The 24,729-nt window shown below is 38.7% G+C and overlaps 1 protein-coding gene across 2 annotated transcripts in view; it reads left to right on the top strand.

The window, feature by feature from the left end:
* The window catches only part of TMEM131 (transmembrane protein 131), a 266,720-nt gene that overhangs the window by 103,279 nt on the left and 138,712 nt on the right, over window positions 1–24,729 (top strand). For both annotated transcript variants that reach the window (XM_036262183.1, XM_036262185.1), the window contains exon 4: window positions 24,199–24,267. In XM_036262183.1, the coding sequence (XP_036118076.1) occupies window positions 24,199–24,267 (69 nt within the window). The remainder of the gene's footprint in view (window positions 1–24,198; window positions 24,268–24,729) is intronic.

Raw genomic sequence — 24,729 nt, forward strand, 5'->3', positions numbered from 1 at the left:
CTAATATTTTGTTGAGGATTCTAGCATCTATGTTCATTAGGGGTATTGACCTGTAATTTTCTTTCTTTGTAGTGTCTTTATCTGGTTTTGGAATTAGGGTCATGCTGGTCTCATAAAAAGATCTTGGAAGTCTTTCTTCCTCTTGAATTTTTTGGAATAGTTTGAGGAGAGTAAGTGTTAATTCTTCTTTGAATGTTTGGTAAGACTGCTGTGAAGCTAAGCTGTCTGGACCAGGGCTTTTGTTTGCTGGGAGTTTATTGATTACATCTTCAATTTCCTTAGTTGTTGTTGGTCTGTTCAAGTTTTCTGACTCTTCCTGGTTGAGTTTTGGAAGCTTGTATGATTCTAGGAATTTGTCCATTTTGCCTAGGTTGCCCAATTTGTTGCCATATGATTGTTCATAGTATTTTGTTAACAATCTTTTGTATTTCTTTGGTGTCAGTTGTTACTTCACCTCTCATGTTTCTTGTTTTATTTATTTCAGTCCTCTTTCTCTGTTTTTTTTTGGTGAGTCTAGCTAATGGTTCATCAATCTTGTTTATCTTTTCAAAGAACCAGCTCTTTGTTTCATTGATCTTTTGTATTGTTTTTGGTCTCTGTGTTACTTATTTCTGCTCTGATCTTTATCATTTCCTTCCTTCTACTTACTCTGGGTTTTCTTTTTGTTCCTTTTTGATTCTTTATGTTGTAGGCCTAGATAGTTGATTAGAAATTTTTCTTGTTTCTTGAGGTAGGCCTATAATGCTGTGAACTTCTCTTTCAGGATTGCTTTTGCTGTGTCCCATAGATTTTTTGTTGCTGTGTGATCATTTTCATCTATTTCCAGGAAGTTTTTTTATCTTCCTGTATCTCCTTGTTAACCCTCATTGTTTAATAACATGCTATTTAGCCTCCATGTGTTGGAATGATTGGAGTGTTTTTATTGTAATTGATTTCTAGTTTTCTGCCATTGTGATCAGAGAAAATGCTTGATATGATTTCAGTCTTCTTGAACTTGTAGAGATTTAGTTTGTGTCCTATCATGTGGTCTGTCTTTGAGAATGTCCCATGTGCATTTGAGAAGAATGTATATTCTGCAGCTTTGGGGTGAAATATTCTGTAAATCTCAATTAAATCCATCTGATCTAGTGCATTGTTTAGGGTCTCTGTTTCCTTGTTAACTGTTATCTAGAAAATCTGTTCAGTGATGTCAGTGGGTGATAAAGTCCTCTATGATGATTGTATTGCTGTTGATCTTTCCCTTAAAATCCTCCTGAGGTTTTTAAGTATATTTTGATGCCTCTATATTGGGTGCATATATGTTTACAGGGTTATATCCTCTTGTTGGATTGATCTCTTTAATACTGTGTAGTGACCTTCTTTGTTTCTTGTTATGACCTTCATATTGAAGTTTATTTTATCAGATATGAGTATTGTTACCCCAGCTTTCTTTTTTTCCATTTCCATGGAAAAATTGTTTCTATCCCGTTACTTTCATCCTGTGTGTCATTTTTTCTGAGGTGGTTTCTTTCAGACAGCATATATATGGGTCATGGTTTCTTAATCATTCAGCTACTCTACATTTTTTTAGTGGACCACCTAATCCATTTACACTTAAGGTTATTCTTGATAGGTACTTATTTGTCGGCCTTTTTATTCTTTATGTCTGTGTTCACCTCTCTCACTTTCTTCTTTTTTGTTGTCTTCCTCCTCCTCCTCCTCCTCCTCCTCTTTGTCATCATTGTCGAGGTCTTCTCCTCCTCCTCTTTCTCCTCCTCCTTCTGTCCCTTTAGCATTTCTTGCAGTGCTGGTCTGGTGGTGGTAAACTCCTTTAGCCTTTTTTATTGTTGTTGTTCACAAAGCTCTATTTCACCTTCAATTTTGAATGATAGCCTTGCTGGATAGAGTAGTCTTGGATTCAGTTTTTTGCATTTCATTACTTTGTATATACTTCATGCCACTTCCTTCTGACTTGCAGTGTTTCTGTTGAGAAATCAGCTGACAGTCTAATTGGAGCTCCCTTTTAGGTAACTTTCTATCTCTCTCTTGCTGCCTTTAAGGTTCTTTCTTCATCTTTTATGTTTGTCATTTTAATTACAATGTGTCTACGTGTGGGCCTTTTGGAGTTCATCTTGATTGGGACTCTTTGTGTTTCCTGAACTTGAGTGACATTCTTCTTCACCGGGTTAGGGAAATTTACTGCCATTCTTTCTTCAAGCAGGTTCTCTATTCCTTGATCGTATCCTTCTTCTGATACCCCTATGATGCAGATGTTGTTATGTTTCATGTTGTCTCAATGCTCCCTTATGCTGTCTTCCTGCTTTTTAATTTTTTTTTTTCTATTTGGTTCTCTGATTGGGTGTTTTTTTTACCTTGTCTTCTAATCTGCTGTGTTGTGCCTCAGCTTCTTCGAATCTGTTGAATTTTTCCAGTCTTCATTTCCAATTGGTTCTTATTGTTTCTATTTCTGTTTTCATGCTGATAAAGTTTCCACTAAGTTCATTGTATCTCTCACTAAGTTTTTTGAGCATTCTTATAAGCATTACTTTGAACTCTATATCTGTTAAATTGCTTGCCTCCATTTCATTTAGCTCTTTTTCTGGAGATTCCTCTTGTTCTTTCATTTGGGGTCTCTTGTTTCCCCATTTTTGCTGTTTCTGTGTGTGTTTGTCCTGTATATCAATTAAGACTGCTATGCCTCTCAGTCTTGGTGGGTTGGCCTTCTTGTTGGACCCAGTAGCATAGTCTCCTTGATCTTCTGAGCTGGGTGCTATAGGAATGACCCCTGTGTGTATTAACGTGGCCTCTCCTGTTTAATTTCGGTCTTAATTGGTGTTGTTTGTTTGTTGGTGGGCCCAGTTCGCAGGTTGTTAACTGTGAGTCTCAACCCCAACTCTGTTGTGCCAACTGTTACATAGGTGCTGACAGAACAGAGCAAGGCAAAACCAGACCAAACCAAAAAAATCCCGAAAAATAATCAGCAACATAATAAAAGCAACCGCCTCAACAAAAAGAGTAAAAGAACCAAAAGCACCGTCTCATGTGCCCCCCCCCCCCCCACACACACACACGCAGAATACTAGAAGGCGCAAGACCAAAAGAATTAGAGGATTGGGAAAAAAAATAAAAGAATATGAAAGCAAAGAAGGCAGAGACAAGAAATAGGGTAAGTATAAAAAGTAAAAGGTAGAAAATAATGAAATAATAATGATAATTTTAGAAAGTAAAAAAGCCAAATAAAATTATAGAATAGGAAAGTAAAAAAATGTTGGGGGGGGGATTGAATTAAAAATAAAAAAAATTAAAAGTACATACACAAAACAACCACTAAAAACAAAAAACAACCTTGGATCTGCTATTTGTGGAGCTCACTGGATTTTACTCTGATGTTGGATCTGGCCCCTTGGTGTGTAAATCTTGAGCAGTTCTCTGGTGCAGGCCAATGTGAATCCTTGTCCCTGCCTGGCCCTGGTCAACCTGGCTGAAGCCCTGCAGGTCAGAACCCCATGTAGTTCAGTAAGTAGGGCTGGGTCTGCTTTGGCCTTGCCCCTTGAAGGTAGTTCTGCTGGCCTACTTTTCCTTCTCCCGTGAAACTGAGCTCTTTGGGGTATCATGACCAGTCAAGATGGTTTAAACAGATTTGTGTTGGGGGTGTTGCCTGTAGCTAGTCGGGGGTGGCAGGTAATCACTTCTCCTTCCAATGCCTCAGCTCTGACTGGGTTACTGGCACCATGTGGTTACCACCCCAAGCAGGGGAGGATAGAATTAAAGAAAGAAAGGAAAAACAGCTCTGCTTTGCTCTCTGATCTTTCAGCATGGCTAGCTCTTGCTGGTCAAGGCTTCTGCCCAGGCTGCCACCAGGGTGCCAATTTCCTGCCCAGAGCTGTTCCACAGGTTGGGGAAAGGACACCTCATTGTCGCTCAAGGTGGGGAGGATCGTGCCTCTTTCCCAAGGCACTCTCACTAGTTCCCCATCAAAGTTCTTTCAACAAATAATTGGCCCCTCAGATTCACTGCTCAGAAGCCTCCACAGGTCTGAAGTTCTGTTTAGTGGCCTGTGCCACCAACCACAATCAGGGAAAGCTTCCCAGGTTGGTGTTGTAAACATGCACTAGCTTTTAGCCTGGGATAGTGCTGTCTGAGTCCCCGTGGTGGCAGACTCACCTCTGATTCCTACTGTTTGATGCTACATGGGCTCCCTTTCCCTTCTCTGACACTCTATTTTGGGCATTCCTATGTGGGGCTGAGTCCCTCCACTCCCAGAATGCAGGAGCTGCACTTCCGCACCTTCCCTTTGACTTCCAAGCTGTGCTGCGCAGCCGTATGAGTTGGCTAACCCACTTCACGTCTTCTGTTACTTCTCCACACTCCACACTCATATTTCCAATCAGCTATTTTCAGGTGGTTTGTCAAGTAGAATTTTCTATACTTTACCCTCAAGTCCTACCCAGTGCTAAGAGTAAGCAAGATGGAACTTCTTCAGGCTTCAGCCATCTTGCCACCTCCCTATTCTAAGTCGTTTGATTGGATAATTTAATCCATTTTTGCTTACAGTAATGGTTAATAAAGTAAGGACTTTTGTCATTTTGTTGCGTTTTTTTATCATGATTTTTGTGTGTAACTAAAACAGATTTTCATTTTGTGTTTACCATCAGACTAACATAAAAATCACATTTTAAAATATCTATTTTAAGATGAAAACTTTTCTTTTTCATTTATTTATTTGATTTTTGTTAACAGATGTTTCTCCTTTTTTCACTACATTGACACCCTCCTCCCCATCCCCCCTACCTTGTCCCCAGCTTTGTTTTCCACGTCCATTGGTTATACGTATATGCTTATAAATTTTGCAGTTTATCACTTTCTTCCCCCTACCACCCCTCTTCTGAGGGTTGTCAGTCTGTACCCTACTTCCACGCCTCTGGGTCTACCCTATTCCTCAGACTGTTATGTTCATTATATTCCACAAATAAGTGAGATCATATGATACTTGTCTTTCTATGTTTGGCTTATTTCATTTAGGATAATACTTTCCAGGTCCCTCCATGTAGTCTCAAAGGATAAGAGATCTTTCTTTCTTTCTTACAGCTGCATAGTACTCCATTGTGTATATGTACCACAGCTTTTTTATCTATTCGTCTACTGATGGACACTTGGGCTGTTTCCAGATCTTAGCTAGTGTAAATAGTGCTGCTATGAACATGGGGGTACATATATTCTTCCTCATTGGTGTTTCAGGCTTCTTAGGTATATTCCTAGAAGTGGGATCACTGGGTCAAATGGAAGTTCAAATTTTAATTTTTTGAGGTAACACCATATTGTTTTCCATAGTGGCCACACCAGTCTGCATTCCCACCAGCAGTGTACTGGAGTCCCCTTTTCTCCACACCCTCACCAACACTTGTTGTTTGATGATTTGTTGATGGCAGCCATTCTGACAGATGTGAGGTGATACCTGATTGTTGTTTTAATTTGCATCTTTCTCATGATTAGTGATGTTCAGCATTTCTTCATATGTCTCTTAGCCATCTGTATGTCCTGTTTGGAGAGGTGTCTATTTAGTTCTATTATTAGAGGTGTCTATTTGAGAGATCTCTATTTAACATAGAACTGGAAGTCTTAGCCACAGCAATCAGACATGAAGAAAAAATAAAAGGAATCCAAATTGGAAAGGAGGAAGTGAAACTGTCATTATTTGCAGATGACATGATATTATACATAGAAAACCCTAAAGACTCCATCAAAAGTCTACTAGACTTAATAAATGAATTTGGCAAAGTAGCAGGGTACAAAATTAATGTTAAGAAATTGATGGCATTATTATACACCAATGATGAACTCACAGAATATTCTTCATTTTATTTATGTGGTATATCACATTTATTGATTTGTGAATATTGTACCAGGCTTGCATCCCTGGGATGAATCCCACTTGGTCATGGTAAATAATTTTTTTGATGTATTGTTGGATCCGATTTGCTCATATTTTGTTCAGGATTTAGGCGTCTTTGTTCATCAGGGATATTGACCTATAATTTTCTTTCTTTGTAATGTTTTTTCTGGTTTTGGAATTAGAATTATGCTGGCCTCATAAAACAAGTTTCGAAGTCTTCCTCCTTCTTGAATTTTTTGAAATAGTTTGGGGAGAATGGGTGTTAGTTCTTTTTTGAATGTTCGGTAAAACTCCCCCGTGAAGCCATCCAGGCTTGGGCTTTTGTTTGCTGGGAGAGTCTTAATTACCTCTTCAATTTCCTTAGTTGTTATTGGTCTGTTCAAGTTTTCTATCTCTTCCGGGAATAGTTTTGGGAGACTGTGTGTTTCTAGAAATTTGTTCATTTTGCCTAGATGGTCGAATTTGTTGCCATATAATGGTTCATAGTAGTTGTTAACGATCTTTTGTATTTCTGTGGTGTCAGTTGTTACTTCGCTTTCATTTCTGATTTTGTGTATTTGGGTTCTCTCTGTTTCTTGGTGAGTCTAGCTAAGGGTCCATCAATCTTGTTTATCTTTTCAAAGAACCAGTTCTTTTTTTTTTCTTGATCCGTTGAATTGTTTTTTTGGTCTCTATGTCATTTATTTCTGCTCTGATCTTTATTATTTCCTTTCTTCTACTTGCTCTGGGGTTTTCTTTTTGTTTGCTTTCTAGTTCTTTAAGTTGTGATGTGAGGTTAGATAGTCTATTATAAATTTTTCTTGTTTTTTGAGGTAGGCCTGTAGTGCTATGAACTTCCCTCTCAGAACTGCTTTCGCTGCATCCCATAGATTTTGTGTTGTTGTATGTTCATTTTCATTGGTTTCCAGAAAGTTTTTAATTTCTTTCTTGATCTCCTCGGTAACCCATTCGTTGTTTAATAACATGCTATTTAGCCTCCATGTTTTCAAATGTCTTTGCATGTTCTTGTTGCAGTTGATTTCTAATTTCATGCCATTGTGATCTAAGAAGATGCTTGATATGATTTCTATCTTCTTGAACTTGTAGAGATTAGTTTGTGTCCTATCATGTGGTCTATCTTTGAGAATGTCCCATGTGCACTTGAGAAGAATGTGAATTCTGCAATTTTGGGGTGTAATTCTCTGTATATATCTATTAAATCCATTTGGTCTAGGGCTTTATTTAGAGTCTCAGTTTCCTTGCTAATTTTTTGTCTGGAGGATCTATCCATTGATGTCAGGGGGTGTTGCAGTCCCCTGCTATGATGGTATTGCAGTCCCCTGCTATGATGGTATTGCTGTTGATTTCTCCTCTGAAGGACTCAAGAAGATTTTTAATATATTTTGGTGCTCCTATATTGGGTGTATATATGATTATCAAGGTTGTATCTTCCTGTTTCATAGATCCTTTCAATATTATGTAGTCGCCTTCCTTGTCTCTAGTTATGGCTTTCATTTTGAAATTCAGTTTATCAGATGAGTATTGCTACCCCAGATTTTTTTTCCTTTTCGTTTGCTTGGAAGATTTTTTTTTCCATTCCTTCACTTTCAACCTATGTGAGTCTTTTGTTGTGAGGTGGGTCTCTTGTAAACAACATGAGATGAGTCATGCTTTCTTATCCAATCAGCTACTCTGTGTCTTTTTATTGGAGCATTCAATCCATTTACATTTAACGTGATTATTGATATGTCCTTATTTATTGCCATTTTTGTTTAGTGTGGTTCTATTTTTCTTCTTATTTCTTCTAATTACAGCAGTAGTTAGTGCTGGTCTTGCATTGCTGGTTTGGTGTTACTGTATTCCCTTAGCCTTTTTTTGTTTGAGAAGCTCTTTATTTGACCTTCTATTTTGAATGATAGTTCTGCTGGGTAGGGTAGTCTTGGATTCAGATCCTTGTTTTTCATGACCTAGATTACTTCATGCCATTCCCTTCTGACCTGTATTGTTTCTGTTGAGAAGTCTGCTGAGAGCCTTCTGGGGGTTCCTTTGTAGGTAACCTGTTGCTTATCTCTTGCTGCCTTTAGGATTCTCTCTTTGTCTTTAATTTTTGACGTTTTGATTACTATGTGTCTTGGTGTGGGCCTGTTTGGGTTCTTCTTACTTGGAGCTCTCTGTGGTTCTTGAACTTGAATGTCTTCTTCCTTCACCAAATTGGGGAAGTTTTCGGTCACTGTTTCTTCAAATATATTCTCTAACCCTTGCTCATTTTCTTCTTCTTTTGGGGGGGACTTTTATGATGCAAATATTACTACATTTCCAGTTGTCCCAAGGTTCTCTTAAGCTTTCTGTTTTTTAATTTTTTTTTCCTTTTGGTATTCTGATTGGTTGATTTTTTTCCTACCTTGTCTTCTAATTCACTGATGCAGTCCTCAGCTTTCTCTACTCTTCTGTTTATTCCTTCCAATGTGTTCTTTATTTCTGATATGTCATTCTTGATTTCTTCTTGGTGGTTTTTAATTTTCAGTTGGTTGATTTTCAACATTTCTATGTCTTTACTCATGGTGTTGATGTCCTTACTCATGCTGTTGAGGAATCAAGATCATGGCTCTGTATTCTAGCTCTGTTAACTTGCTTAAGTGCTCCTCATCTATCTCATCTTTGGTAGAGGTCTCTTGTTCTTTCATTTGGCATTTGTTTCTTTGTTTCACCAATTTGGCTATCACGGTGGGCTTTGGAGCCTGCCAGATTTTCCCTGTGGGTGTTGGAATGCTGCTATTTGTGGCTTCCTGTCCTGGGTTTGGACGAGCATGGGATTACTCATGTTAGACACCACTGTCAAGTCTTACTTTCCTGGGCAGAGTTACAAGCCCAGGAATGGTTCAGTTATCCTCTAGATTTTTGCCTGGAGGCTATTAGTCGCGGTTACTTGAAGAGCCTTTAACTTTTCTAGCATGCATAAACTTTACACTTATACTGCCCTCCCCACATTTTAATAATGTAAAATGTTTTGTATTTTGTATATTGTGTATTCAATAACAGGTTGTTATAGTACTTTTTTTGTTTTTTTACTTTTAATCTGGAGTTGTAAATGAATTAGCACCATAATCATAGTATTAGAGAGTGTGACTTTGAATATATATTTACCATTATGAGTGAGTTTTACTCACACATTCGTGTTTTTAAATGTTATTAGCATTTTTTTATTTTTGCTTGAAGAATGCCCTTTAGCATTGTTTACAAGAAAGGTGTAGTGAAAATGAACTCACTCAGATTTCATTTTTTCTGGATTCTTGACCTTTCCGTCATTTCTGAAAGACAGTTTTGCCAAGTAGTATTGTTGATTTGTAGTTACTTTTTCCTCAGTATTTTAAATATATTTTTCCACTGTCTCCTGTCCTGCAGTATTTTTTCTTTTACGTTTGTTTGAGAAATTTGCCTGTCATCTTACGGGGATTCCCTGGTATGTGATGTGTTTCTTTTCCCTCACTGCTTTCAAAATTATCTGTCTTTGAGTCTTGACAATTCAATTATAATGTTTTTTAGGTTCAACCTATTTGGGGTCATTTGCACCTCATGAATCTCAATGTTCATTTCCTTCCCCATGTTTGCAGTTTTCATTCATTATTCTTGTAAATATATTTTCTGTTACTTCTCTGCTTCTTCTGTGATTCCATAAAATGTTTACTATTTTTGTTGATGGTATCCTAAAGTTTCTATGTGCTTTCTTCACTTTTTTTCATACTTGTTCCTACTCTGACTAGATAATTTCAAATTACCTATCTTTTAGTTTACTGATTCTTTTTTCTTCTTTGTTGAGTATGTTGAAGCTCTTTGGAATTCATTGTGTTGTATTTTTCAGCTCTAGGAATTCTGTTTGGTTATTTTTTAGTAGTTTCTATTTCTTTGTTGATCTAATTTTGTTCATGCCTTGTTTTCCCAATTTTTTGTAGTTGTTCATATGTTGTTGTAGTTCAGTAAATATATTTAAGAGAATTGTTCTTAATTCTTTGTCAAACAGTTCAAAGGTCTCTATTTCTTTAGGGTCAGTTATTGGAGATTTATTAGTTTTCTTTAGTGGTGTTATGTTTATGTGGTTATTTATAATCCTTTATTCCTTTTCTTGGTATCTACTCATTAAAGTAAGTGGTCTCTTCTTTCAGACTTTATCATCCACTTCAGCAGAAAAAGCTTTTTACCATTCAGCTCAGCTTATGATGCTTTATGGGTCAGCTTGTAGTATACATCCATAGGTAGGGTCTCAGTTTAACCAAGGTCACTTCCTGAGGTCAGTGTTCAAGGTAGCTATTACCTTGGAATAGTTAGATTAAAATCTACTGGCTTGCACCCTGACTGGTGTGTCTCAGTTGGTTGGATATCGTCCCATGCACTGAGGGGTCACCGGTTGGATTCCCAGTCAGGGTACATACCTGGGTAGTGGGTTTCTCCCTGGTTGGGGTGTGTGCTGGAGGCAACCAATCAGTGTTTGTGTCTCACATCAATATTTATCTCTCTCTGTAAAAGAAAATCAATGAGAACATATTTACAAATTGCTGGCTTGTTTCTCTGTTCATGCATAGCAGTAGGATGTGCTCCAAAGTGCCTTTTCTCTCTGGCCAGTCTTCCTACTTTGGAAGGACTAGATATGGGGAAGAACTGAGTAGTTTGGCATAGGGGGGAGAGCTGGAGGGGCAGCTTTTTCCCAGACAGATGTGCTGGCGGAGGCTGTTACTCCCTTGGTAAGCCCTTCTTTCGCCATGGGGCAGGCAGATGGGCTACCAAATCTGCGACTCTAGCAGCCTGGTTGAAACTGTTTGTCCCGCCGTGGTGATTCCCTGAAGGCCTGCCCCACCCAACTTTCCTGTCCACCCAAGCTGTTTCTAGTGGCTTGATCATAGGATTGGCCTGTCTTGGCTCCTGCTTCATATTTTCCGAAGTACTCTCAAACAAGCAGAATCTGGCCTCAGCAGGCCCTGTACCTCTTGCTAAGTGGTCCCAGACCTTGCTAGAAGCAGCCAGCCTTGGTTCACAACTTATCTTTTCCTGGGTAAAGCTCTGAACAAGAAGCAGATAGCCTTGTAGCTTATGCCTGGTGGCCCTGTTTGAATACAGGCAGTGACTGACCTTGCCCCAGAGCCAGCACACCCTGTGAACAGCTTCAGACCATGTCAAAGCACCACCACCCAACCACCTTTTACAAGCGACACACTCAAGGAGTGAACTCAATGGGTACCATAGCCCTACTGAAGTAAGTCTTGCTCTTTGTGATGGTCCTCTGCACAGCTAATCCTCCAAGATAGTCAGTGGTCAGTGGGCACAGCCAGTTTTTGTAACTGATCAGCCTGAGTAAATCCCTCTCACTGACATGCCAACAGCAGTCAAGACTCAATTACAACAGAAGTGTATACAGTCCACACGAGGGCACAGCTGGGGTGATCAGGAAGGCTGTGCCACTGGACTTTACAGGACACCTACTACAATAGGCCACCCTACGAAGCCTAGGAGACACAGCAACTCTACCTAATACATAGAAACAAGCACAGGAGGCAGCCAAAATGAGGAGACAAACATGTCCCAAAAGAAATAATAGTACAGAACTCCAGGAAAAGAACTAAATGAAATGGAGATAAGCAATCTAACAGATGCAGACAGAGTTCAATACACTGGTTATAAGGATGCTCAAGGAACTTAGAACTTCAAAGAACTTAGTGAGAACTTCAAGAAACTTAGATCCCCAAGGAACTTAGACCATCAAAAACATAAAAGACCAGTTAGAAATGAAGGATGCATTAACTGAAAGAATAATTTACATCCCTGTACATTACATCCCTGGTCAGTAGTTCAGTAGGTGAAGCCAAGAAGCAAACCATCAATTTGGAATATAAGGAAGCATTAAAAAACACCCAATCAGGATAGCAAAAAGAAAAAAATTCAAAAAAATTAGGATAGTGTAAGGAGCCTCTGGGACAACTTCAAGCTTACTAATATTCACATCATGGGGGGGGGAGGGGGAGCCAGAAGGAGAAAAGAGAGAACAAGAAATTTGAAAAAATAGTGACAGAAACTTTCCTAATTTGATGAAGGAAACATAGAGAAGGAAGCATAGAAAGCCCCAAACAAGAAGAAGCCAAAGAGGCCCACACCAAGACACATCATAATCAAAATGCAAAAGGTTAAAGGCAAAGAATCTTAAAAGCAGCAAGAGAAAAGCAGTCAGTTACCTACAAGGGTGCCGCCGTAAGACTGTCAGCCAGTTTCTCAAAAGAAACTTTGCAGGCCAAAAGGGAGTAGTAAGAAATATTTAAAGTGATGAAAAGCAAGGACCTACAACCAAGATTACTCTATCCTGAAAAGCTGTCATTTAGAATTGATGGACATATAGTTTCCCAGACAAGAAAAAGGCTAAAGGAGTTCATCACCACCAAACCAGTATTATGTGAAACATTGAAGGGTCATCTTGAACGAGAAGAACAAAAATATGAACAATAAAATGGCAGTTAATACATATCTATTAACAATTGAATCTACAAGCAAAATGAGCAAGCAGAACAGAAACAGACTCATAGATACAGAGAACTTTTTGTAGGTTGACATATGGGAGTTGTGTTGGGGAGCATGGGTGGAAAAGGTGAAGGGATTAAGAAGTAGAAATTTGTTGTTAGACTGAGGAACCCCAAAGGGAAGGGGGGAGAGGGGCGGGAAGAAATAAACCAAAGAACTTATATGCATGTATGCATAACCAATGGACAAAGACAATAGTGTGGGGAAGGCAGGAGGGAGGCGGGAATGAAGAGGAGAGGGGTCATTTGGGGGAAAGGGGGTATATCTGTAATACTTTCAACAACAAACAAGTTTAAAAAAATTGAACGATGTTAATATTACTAGTCCTTAGGGAAATGCAAATTTAAGCTAAAATGTATTTATAGGAAAATGTATATTAAAGTCATTTTTTTAGCTTTCTCTGATGAAAATCATATTTGGAACCATTTTAAACAGTAACTTTGGAAGTTTTTCTTGCTAAGGTACTTTTTTCCCCTCTTAATTCTACTTGTAATGCTAATTATGGATCAGGATACAAAAGAGGAGCCCCAAATGTCAATGTACATAAAAACACAGATTTCTGGGTTCTACACGTAGATGTCAGGTGGTGGGACCCTAGAATCTGTACTTCTATTAGCCTTTTAGATTTTTTTTTTTTTTTTTTTATCCTCACCCGAGGATATTTTTCCATTTTTTGTACAGATAGAGTGGGAGGGAGAGAAAGGAAGGGAGAGAGAGTGAGAAACATCGACGTGAAGGGACACATCGAGTGGCTGCCACCCGCACGACCAACCAGGGCCGGGGACAAACGGCAACCGAAGTACGTGCCCTTAGCGGGAACCGAACCCGGGTCTCTCCAGACCGCAGGCCGACGCTCTAACCACTGAGCCAAATTGGCCAGGGCGCCTTTTAGATTATTAAGATGTAAGTAGACCACTTACCATTCTTTAAGAAATATTGGGCCAGCCCTGGATGGTTTGGCTTAGTGGTGAGCGTCGGCCCGCGGACCAATGAGTCCTGGGTTCGATTCTGGCCAAGGGCATGTACCTCAGTTGTGGTTCATCCCCGGCCCTGGTCGGGGTTGTGCAGGAGGCAAGCATTCGATGTGTCCCTCTCATGTCAATGTTTCCCTCTCTCCCTTTCTTGCTCGCTTTCTCCCTCCCATTCTATCTGAAGATAAATAGAACAAAAAATATCATTGGGTGAGGATTAAAAAACAAAATATTGATCCAAAGATTACTTTATATTTAGGTAATAACTGCCCCTAGGAAAACATTTTAAATTTCCGAGTTTAAACAAACTCCCAGAGTTCCAAGAAGGCCTTGTATGCTTCACTTGGGAACTGGCTGCCTAACTCTCACCCAGCAGTTCTCCAGGCAGCAGAGATCATGTCCCACAAAATTTCTTTATCTCTTCAGTTCCCTAGCTTGTCAGAATCTAGTCATTATTCATCTCTTTACCCCCAAATAAATAGTTAAAATTTTAGTGCAAATAATAACACTGTGCTGAGACTTTCAAAACAAATATCACTGCAGAAAACATAAAATTGTGAATTATACTATTATAATGTCTCACATTCTATTTCTTTGAAATTGCCAAAGGGTACCATTGTACATATGGCTTCTTCCCCAGTTTATTTTTTAACATTACAGATTTGCAAACATTTGCTTTCTGTTGATAAAGCACTAAATAATATGCGCCCCCCCCCCCTTTTTTTATCCTCACCCAAGGACATTTTTCCATTTTTTGTTCAGATAGAGCGGGAGGGAGAGAGAGGAAGAGAGAGAGAGAGAAACATCAGTGTGAAGGGACACATCGAGTGGCTGCCACCCGCACGACCAACCAGGGCTGGGGACAAATTGCAACCGAGGTACGTGCCCTTAGCGGAAACTGAACCCAGGTCTCTCTGTACCGCAGGCCGACGCACCAACCACTGAGCCAAACCGGCCAGGACATGCCCTTTCTAAATAAACATAGTAATGACCCTTTTGATCCATTGTGGATACATGACAGTTATGTTATTGGAGTTTTGATTTTGTTAAAATAAGATTTATACCAATTATACCTATGCCAGTTTGTGTTGTACCCACTCAAATCTTAAACTGATCCTTAAATATAGACCTGCTATTGCTTTGAAAATATGCATTGATTTATTTCTAATCCTCACCTGAGGATATGTTTTTATTGATTTGAGAGGGAGGGAGGAAGAGAGAGAGAGACGTCTATGTGAGAGAGAAACATTGACTGATTGCTTCCTGTATGTGCCTTGTTCGGTGGTTGAACCCACAATCTTTTGGTGTATGGAGCGATGCTCCAACCAACTAAGCCACCTGGCCAGGGCAAAAATAATGCATTTATTTATGGGGGGGGGGGGTATCTTTCATATATTGTTCCCTCTGTCTCACATCCTGTGAGCATTCTGTAAATATCACAATAACAGTTGGTGGACACAACTTCTATCGAACATTTTATGGGCAATCTTAGCCCACACAAAGTATAAAAAAGGAAAACAAGGTCTAGCAACTTTAGAAATCACATTGTTTTTACTTGCAGATTATTTGTTTACACAAATAATCCAACACAGTAATTATTTTGACAGCACATAGTGTGTTGGGAAAATCTAAGATAACCTATATTACAGTTAACTCACCAAAGTAACTGGGTGTAAGATCAGTACACAAGCCTGGCCTGTGGGGCTCAGGGGTTGAGCATCGACCCATGTACCAAGAGGTCACCAGTTTGATTCCCAGTCAGGGCACATGCCCAGATTGTAGACCAAATCCCCAATGGGGGGCATGCAGGAGGCAGCCAATCATTGTTCCCTCTCAGATTTTTCTCTCTCTCCCTTCCCCTCTCTCAATATAAAAAAAATTTTTTTAAAGATTAGTATACAATAATAACTTTTTCATATAAAGCGACAACTGTGTATATCAGCTGCCTACTTGGCATCTTCATCTAGATAATACATCTCAAATTCAAATGTCTAAAACAATACTCTTGTATATCTACCTGTCTTTTCTTCTCCATTTCCAACATATTTTTCCCATATTATGACTCTGTGTCCAATTTCTCAGGCCAGAGTCTTAGAAATCAAGCCATCCTGATTCTTCTCTCTCACCCCACCGTCGACTTGTCAGCATAAGCTGTTGTCTCTAGCTTCCAAATATACTGGATGGGCAAAAGTACGTTTATGGTTGTGAGTACGTGAAACAATTCTGTATTATTATTGATTAATTATTGTATTATTTTCCATACAAATAACTGTACACCTACTTTTGCCCACCCTGTATTCATAAAAGCCACTTCTTACCACCCTGCCTTGCAATCACATAGTCCACAGCTACATCCCCTGTTTTCTGGACTACTGCACCTACCTCTCTGCTTCCACTTTGGAGGTGCTACAGTCTCTTCTTCACACAGCAGCCAGAATTAGCCTTTTCACACGTGTCTGATCATGTAACTTCCTTGCAAAACACTGTAGAGGCTTTTTCTTACACTTAGAATAAAATCCAGACTCCTACAAGGAGACCTGGCCTTTGTACCTGTCTGATCCCAGCTCCTTCCTCTTCCTCTTCCTTTCCTGTTCTCTGGCCACATCAGCCTCTTGTTCCTCAACATGCCAAGTACATCCTACTTTCTCTCCCCAGACCTCCACCATTAGGTTTCAGCTCAAGTTCGAACAGCTTCTCTGTTCCTGCTGTGTGTAATTTGTCTTTGTATGTTACACATCATTCCCTGATATGTTCCACTTTTGTCACCCCTACTGGAACAGGCTCTTTGCTTTTGTTCTCGTAGCCTCTGCACTAGACAGCCCATAGGATTCAGTATATTTATGTTGAATTTTGGGGTGTGCAGTTATTTTTAACTTTGGCCACTTTAGGTATTTCCATTTGCAATATGGGGAGTAGACTCAGTTCTGTGAGAGAAAAAAACTGTTATCTTAATATCTTTTTTTTTATCCTCACCCGAGGACATTTTTCCATTTTTTGTTCAGATAGAGCGGGAGGGAGAGAGAGGAAGAGAGAGAGAGAGAGAGAAACATCGATGTGAAGGGACACATTGAGTGGCTGCCACCCGCACGACCAACCAGGGCCGGGGACTAACTGCAACCGAGGTACGTGCCCTTAGCGGGAACCGAACCCGGGTCTCTCTGTACCACAGGCCAACGCTCCAACCGCTGAGCCAAACCGGCCAGGGCTTAATATCCTTTTTATATCTAGCATGTAACAAGTCAGTGTTTATATTTAAAGTGTTGTTATACACATTTACGCATTATGCTTTTCCCCTTGATTGGATTAATATTTTGGTGCAGGTTTGGGTTTCACACTATTAAAACCAGTGAAATGATCAGTAGTATTCTTGTTTTTTAAGGAGTCAGAATGTCCTTGTTACTTCATATCTAAGAAGGGCAGAAATCGGAAGTGGATTCTGTACCTCTTGCTGCTTTGTAGCAGCTCTCTTGTGAGAACTTGTGTCTTCTTTGTCACAGCATCTTTAGCTTTTTGCTTTAATAAAGTATAATCTTATCTTTGGTGTTTTCCAAAATATGTGTGTGTCATATTTTCTGTTCACCATATGTAGAGGGATTATCAAGTAGCACAGAGAATTACTCTTAATTGATAGAGCTAAAAACACCTTTGGATTTTAGTGCTTTTAGTTCAATTATTCCACTTCTTGGACTATATAATCTTTATAGAATTGAGTTAAAGCTAAATTTTCTACATATTTTCTATGTTGTTATCTATTTCTAATGTATTTTCTCTGTTCCTTGAATGAAATTGCTGTATCATTTGAAACTTGTGTTCTTGTGAATTATGGTGGTGATGAAAATAGTTGTCTCACAAAATGAATTTTGTTCTTACATCATTTCTTAAAATGCAACAGAAAGATAAACATGGACTATTGAGAAACTTCAGTGGCTGACTGAATTTCTGACTTTCTTGGTATATAAACAGATGACTGGAGGTATGTGGGCTCCTCCTGCCCCAGGTCATTGATGCTTAGCATCGCCGTTAGGTTGTGGTGATGTCTAGGAGGTTTGCTATTCCGAAACCTGTTCTAGTGGGTAGTACTAGTATGAAATGGGATACTTAGAAATGATAATCAAATATTTAGGCCAGGATGTAATAGATCAGTATGTTCCAGACTCTCCAGTTAAGATTTTTCAGTTCTTGGAAATACCTGTCCCAAAATTAATTTTTGTTTAGTTGCTTTGCTACTCTAGTTTCAGTGTGATCATGGTATTGTCTTTATGTATATTGTCTGCTAAGTATATTGTATTTTCTATTTATTGTTCATTGTGCATGTATCAAAACATTCAGGTGAGTATATTAAGGTATATTGTTATCAACTATATCATCCAAATAAATTTCAACATTCAGTCTACCTGAACAGTTTCTGTTTTTGTATTACCTTTCAATAGGGAAAACATTCCTTGTTATTGTTGGGTTGTTGTTTTTTCAATTTTGTTAAAACACACATTTACCGACATTCTTTAATAAAAAAAAGTAATGCATGTTCCTAGAAACATCAGACTTAACTTTTCTTAAAGATACTTACTTTTTTCCCCTAGTACCCATCAAATAATTATTTTATTTTTATTTTATTTTATTATTTTTTATTTATTTTTGTTACAGATGTTTCTCCTTTTTTCCCTACTGACATCCTCCCCATTCCCCCACCCCGTCCCCAGCTTTGTTGTCCATGTCCATCGGTTATGCATACATGCATATAAGTTCTGTGGTTTATCTCTTTCCACCCCCCACCCCCTTCTGAGGGTGGTCAGTCGGTACCCTACTTCCACATCTCTGGGACTACCCCATTCCTCAGACTGTTATGTTCATTATATTCCACAAATAAGTGAGATCATGTGATATTTGTCTTTCTCTGCTTGGCTTCTTTTGCTTAGGATAATACTCTCCAGGTCCCTCTAGGTCATCTCAAAGGATAAGAGATCTTTCTTTCTTTACATCTGCATAGTACTCCATTGTGTATATGTACAGCTTTTTTTATCCATTTGTCTACTGATAGACACTTGGGCTATTTCCAGATCTTAGCTATTGTAAATGGTGCTACTATGAACATGGGGATACATATATTCTTTCTGATTGGTGTTTCAGGCTTCTTAGGGTATATCCCTAGAAGTGGGATCACTGGGTCAAATAGCAATTTTTAATATTTTGAGGTAACACCATACTGGTTTCCATAGTGGCTGCACCAGTCTGCATTCCCACCAGCAGTGTACTAGAGTCTCCTTTTCTCCACATCCTCACCAACACTTGTTGTTTGATGATTTGTTGATGGTGCCCATTCTGACAGGTGTGAGGTGATACCTCATTGTTGTTTTAAATTGTTTCTCTCTGATGATTAGTGATGTTGAGCATTTCTTCATATGTCTCTTGACCATTTGTATGTCCTGTTTGGAGAGGTGTCTATTTAACTCCTCTGCCCATTTTTTAATTGGGTTCTTTGTCTTCCTTTTGTGGAGTTGAATGAGCACTCTATATATTTTGGAAATTAATCTCTTATCTGTTGTATCATTGGCAGTTATGCTCTCCCATACAGTGGGTTCCCTTTCCATTATGATGGTGGTTTCTTCTGCTGTGCAGAAACTTTTTATTTTGATGTAGTCCCACGTGTTCAATTTTTTCTTTGTTTCTCTTGCCTTAGGTGATGTATCAGTGAAAATCCTGCTGCATATGATTTCCAAAATTTTGTTGCCTACATTTTTTTTAGTCTAGGATTTTTATGGATTCACAAGTCACATATAAGTTTATTCTTGTGTATAGTGTAAGTTGATGGTCTAGTTTCATATTTTTGCATGTAGCTGTTCAATTTTCCCAACACCATTTATTAAAGAGGCTGTCTGTATTGTATGCTCTTGCCACCTTTGTCAAGTATTAATTGGGCATAGTGTCTTGGGTCCATTTCTGGGTTCTCTGTTCTGTTCCACTGGTCTATATGCCTGTTCTTGTGCCAGTACCAGGCTGTTTTGATTACAGTAGCTTTGTAGTATAACCTGATATCTGGTACTGTGATCCCACCTACTTTGTTTTTCTTTTTCAAGATTGTTGTGGCTATTTGGGATCTTTTTCGTTCCATATAATCATTTGAAGTATTTGTTCTAGTTCTGTGAAATATGTCATTGGTATTTTGATGGGGACTGCATTAAATCTGCTTTGGGTAATATGGACATTTTCATGATGTTCATTCTTCCAACCCATGAACAAGGTATGTGCTTCCCCTTTTTTATATCTTTATCTATTTCTTTTTCAGTATCTTGTAGTTTTCTGCAAATAGGTCCTTTACTTTTTTGGTGAAGTTTATCCCTAGGTATCTTAATTTTTTTTGCCGCAGTGGTAACTGGGATTGTTTTTTCAGTTTCCCTTTCTGTGAGTTCATCATTGGTGTTTAAGAATGCCATCAATTTCTTGACGTTAATTTTGTATCCTGCTACATTGCCAAATTCATTTATTAAGTCTAGTAGATTTTTGATGGAGTCTTTAGGGTTTTCTATGTATAATATCATGTCATCTGCGAATAATGACAGTTTCACTTCCTCCTTTCCAATTTGCTTTCCTTTTATTTTTTCTTCATGGCTGATTGCTGTGGCTAAGACTTCCAGTACTATGTTAAATAAGAGTGGTGAAAGTGGGCATCCCTGTCTTGTTCCTGTTCTTAAGGGAAATGCTTTTAGTTTCTGCCCATTGAGTATGATGTTGGCTGTAGGTCTTTCATATATGGCCTTTATTATGTCGAGATATGATCCTTCTATTCCCACATTGCTGAGTGTTTTTATCAGAAATGGATGCTGGATTTTGTCAAATGCTTTTTCAGCATCTATTGATATGATCATGTGGTTTTAATTCTTCATTCCATTGATGCAGTGTATCACATTTATTGATTTACGAATATTGTACCAGCTTTGCATCCCTAGGATGAATCCCACTTGGTCATCGTGAATAATTTTTTGATGTATTGCTGATTAAGATTTGCTAGTATTTTGTTCAGGATTTTGGTATCTATGTTCATCAGGGATATTGGCCTGTAGTTTTCTTTCTTTGTAGTGTCTTTTTCTGGTTTTGGAATTAGAATTATGCTGGCCTCATAAAACAAGTTTCGAAGTCTTCCTTCTTCTTGAATTTTTTGAAATAGTTTGAGGAGAATGGGTGTTAGTTCTTCTTTGAATGTTTGGTAAAACTCCCCCATGAAGCCGTCTGGTCCTGGGCTTTTGTTTGCTGGGATAGTGTTGATTACCTCTTCAAAGTCCTTAGTTGTTATTGGTCTATTCAAGTTTTCTATCTCTTCCCAGTCCAGTTTTGGGAGACTATGTGTTTCTAGAAATTTGTCCATTTTGCTTAGATTGTCGAATTTGTTGCCATATAATTGTTCATAGTATTTGTTAATGATCCTTTGTATTTTTGTGGTGTCAGTTGTTACTTCTCTTTAATTTCTGATTTTGTGTATTTGGGCTCTCTCTCTGTTTCTTTATGAGTTTAGGTATGGGTCCATCAATGTTGTTTATCTTTTTGAAAAACCAGCTCTTTGTTTCATTGATCTTTGAATTGTTTTTTTTTTTTTTTTTCCTTCCCTTTTGGTCTCTATGTCATTTATTTCTGCTCAGATCTTTATTATTTCCTTCCTTCTACTTGCTGTGGGGTTTTCTTTTTGTTTGCTTTCTAGTTCTTTACGTTGTGAGGTTAGATGGTCTATTATAAATTTTTCTTGCTTCTTGAGGTCGGCCTGGAGTTCTATGAACCTCCCTCTCAGAACTGCTTTTGCTGCATTCCATAGATTTTGTGTTGTAGTGTGTTCATTTTCATTGGTTTCCAGGAAGTTTTTAATTTCTGCCTTGATCTCCTTGGTAACCCATTCATTGTTTAATAACATGCTATTTAGCCTCCATGTTTTCAAATATCTTTGTATGTTCTTGTTGCAATTGATTTCTAGTTTCATGTCATTGTGATCTGAGAAGATGCTTGATATGATTTAATTCTTCTTGAACTTGTAGAGATTTAGTTTGTGTCTTATCATGTGGTCTGTCTTTGAGAATGTCCCATGTGCACTTGAGAAGAATGTGAATTCTGCAATTTTGGGGTATAATTCTCTATAGATCTATTAAATTCATTTGGTCTAGTGCTTTATTTAGAGTCTCTGTTTACTTGCTAATTTTTTGTCTAGAGGATTTATTCAATGATGTCAGAGGGGCGTTGAAGTCCCCTGCTCTGATTGTATTGCTGTTGATTTCTCCTTTGAAGTCCTCCAGAAGATTTTTAATATATTTTGGTGCTCCTATATTGGGTGTATATATGATTATCAAGGTTGTATCTTCCTGTTTGATAGATCATTTCAATATTATGTAGTGGCCTTCTTTGTCTCTAGTTATGGCCTTCGTTTTGAAATCTATTTGATCAGATATTACTATTTCCATGCCACCTTTTTTTTTTCTTTTTTGTTTGCTTTGAAGATATTTTTCCAGAAGATTTTTTTTCATCCCTTCACTTTCAACCTGTGTGATTCTTTTGTTGTGAGGTGGGTGTCTTGTAAACAACATACAGATGAGTCATGCTTTCTTATCTAATCAGCTACTCTTTGTCTTTTTATTGGAGCATTCAATCCATTTACATTTAAGGTGATTATTAATATGTACTTATTTATTGCCATTTTTGTTTAGTGTGGTTCTGTTTTTCTTATTTCTTCTACTAATTACAGCAGTAGTTAGTGCTGGTCTTGCAGTGCTGGTTTGGTGCTACTATATTCCCTTAGCCTTTTTTTGTTTGAGAAGCTCTTTATTTGACCTTCTATTTTGAATGATAACCTTGCTGGGTAGGGTAGTCTTGGATTCAGATCCTTGTTTTTCATGACCTTGATTACTTCATGCCCTTCTTTTCTGGCCTGTATTGTTTCTGTTGAGAAGTCTGCTGAGAGCCTTCTGGGGGTTCCTTTGTAGGTAACCTGTTGCTTGCTTATCTCTTGCTGCCTTTTGGATTCTCTCTTTGTCTTTAATTTTTGGCATTTTGATTACTATGTGTTTTGGTGTGGGCCTGTTTGGGTTCTTCTTACTTGGGGCTCTCTGTGCTTCTTGAACTTGAATACCTTCTTCCGTCACCAAATTAGGGAATTTTTCTGTCACTATTTCTTTAAATATATTCTCTAACTCTTGCTCATTTTCTTCTTCTTCGGGGACTCCTATGATGTGAATGTTATTACATTTCCAGTTGTCCCACAGTACTCTTTTTTTTTATCCTCACCCGAGGACATTTTTCCATTTTTTGTTCAGATAGAGCGGGAGGGAGGGAGGGAGGGAGGGAGGGAGAGAGAGAGAGAGAGAGAGAGAGAGAGAGAGAGAGAGAGAGAGAGACAGACATCGATGTGAAGGGACACATCGAGTGTCTGCCACCCGTACGACCAACCAGGGCCAGGGACAAACTGCAACCGAGGTACGTGCCCTTAGCGGGAACCGAACCCGGGTCTCTCTGTACCGCAGGCCGACGCTCCAACCGCTGAGCCAAACCAGCCAGGGCGTCCCACAATACTCTTAAGCTATCTTTTTGTTTTTTAATTGTTTTTTTCCTTTTGGTTTTCTGGTTGGTTGATTTTTTTCTACCTTGTCTTCTAATTCACTGATCCAGTCCTCACCTTTCTTTCCTCTTCTGTTTATTCCTTCCAATGTGTTCTTATTTCTGCTATGTCATTCTTCATTTCCATCTGGTTGGTTTTCAGTGCTTCTACATCTTTACTCATGCTGTTGAGCATCCTCAAGATCATGGCTCTAAACTCTATCTCTAATTACTTGCTTAACTGCATTTCATTTATCTCATCTTCCGTAGAGGTCTCTTGTTCTTTTATTTGGGATTTATTTCTTTGTTTCACCATTTTGGCTATCTCTGTGGGTTTTGGAGCCTGCCAAATTTTCCCTGTGTGTGTTGGTGTTCCGCTGTTTGTGGCTCCACCTACTGTGTTTGGATGAGTGTGGGAGGACCCACGTTAAACACCACTGTCAAGTCTTAACTTAACCTGGGTAGCTATGCAAGCCTAGCAATAGTTCAGTTATCCTGTAGATTTTTGTTTGCCTGGAGGCTATTAGTCGAAGTTACTTGAAAAGTCTTGGTTTCTCAATTGGATGAAAAACTTTGTCAGGTGTTTTGGTTAAGAGGATTTCCAGAGGGTGGGGCAGATGCTGGTTGTTAATGAACCTCAATTTGCATTTCCTTGGACCCCCTGGGTGGGGTTGAATCTCCAAGGGAGAGGCTGCCGCCTCTCCCCAGGGACCTGGGAAGGAGTAAGATTGGCCACTGTCCTGCGTGGCTGCAATTTAGCAAAGCCTCTGAGCACCCTCTAAATTCCAAGTGTTCCCACACAGTTCCATTCCAGTCCACTCTCCCTTCTGCCAGAGCCCACAGTGAGTGGCTGTAGCCAATCTAGTGCTCTGTCCTGGCCCTTTGTTCTCTGGAGCCGCTTGGGATTTTAACTCCAAGGGCTCTGCTCACAGCTAAGACTGCTGTTGTCCATGGGATGCCAGCACCCCCACCTCGTGCCTCCGCAGTTTGTTCAGGATCTGTTCAGTGTCCCTGATTATATTGTCTTCACGAGCTGCTTTTGTGTTGCTTTTCCATGATGATTTGTCTTCATTTTAGTTGTAATTCCAATTTGGTCTTGGGTGATGGTCTGTGTAGCTTCCATTCATTCTGCCGCCATTTTGGAATCAATTGGAGATACTTTCTTGTGATAATGTGTAAGTGTCTGACTTTGGTTTGGGGAAATAGTTATTTGAGGAATTGCTTCTTATTCTGTTTTCTTTTTATTTACAGTATATCTCTGTACCGCGGTAATTGCAGACCTATAAGATTTGAACCACCAATGCTGGATTTCCATGAACAGTAAGTTTAAAATGTTCAGACCTTAATTTTTCTTTATACTATTGTATATACTTTATTCTTTATTTGTCATACCTTTTGCCTGTGTTATCTCTATGAGAAAGTTAATGTTCAAGTTACCATAGAAACAAATGATGTTGAATGCTCTTTGCAAATGATAAGTCATATTATGATCCTAACATATAATATTAACTTTTGAAGTTTGAAAACTACTCACATATTTGAGTTTGTTTCAGAGACTCTTATCCTCAGAAGCAGCATAAAATTTATAGGTTACCTCTTCTGATTAGCACTTGATTTCCATTTTTATTATTTAAATTTTTCTGTGGATATAGAAGGATATATTATTTGTTTGATACATATGCTTTTATTTTTATTTTTTTAATCCTCTCCTGAGGATATGTTTTCATTGTTTTTTTAGAGATAGAGGAAGAAAGAGAGACTGTGGGAGAGAAGTATTGATTG

The sequence above is a fragment of the Molossus molossus genome, unplaced genomic scaffold (assembly GCF_014108415.1).
Source record: "Molossus molossus isolate mMolMol1 unplaced genomic scaffold, mMolMol1.p scaffold_m16_p_15, whole genome shotgun sequence".
NCBI lineage: Eukaryota > Metazoa > Chordata > Mammalia > Chiroptera > Molossidae > Molossus > Molossus molossus.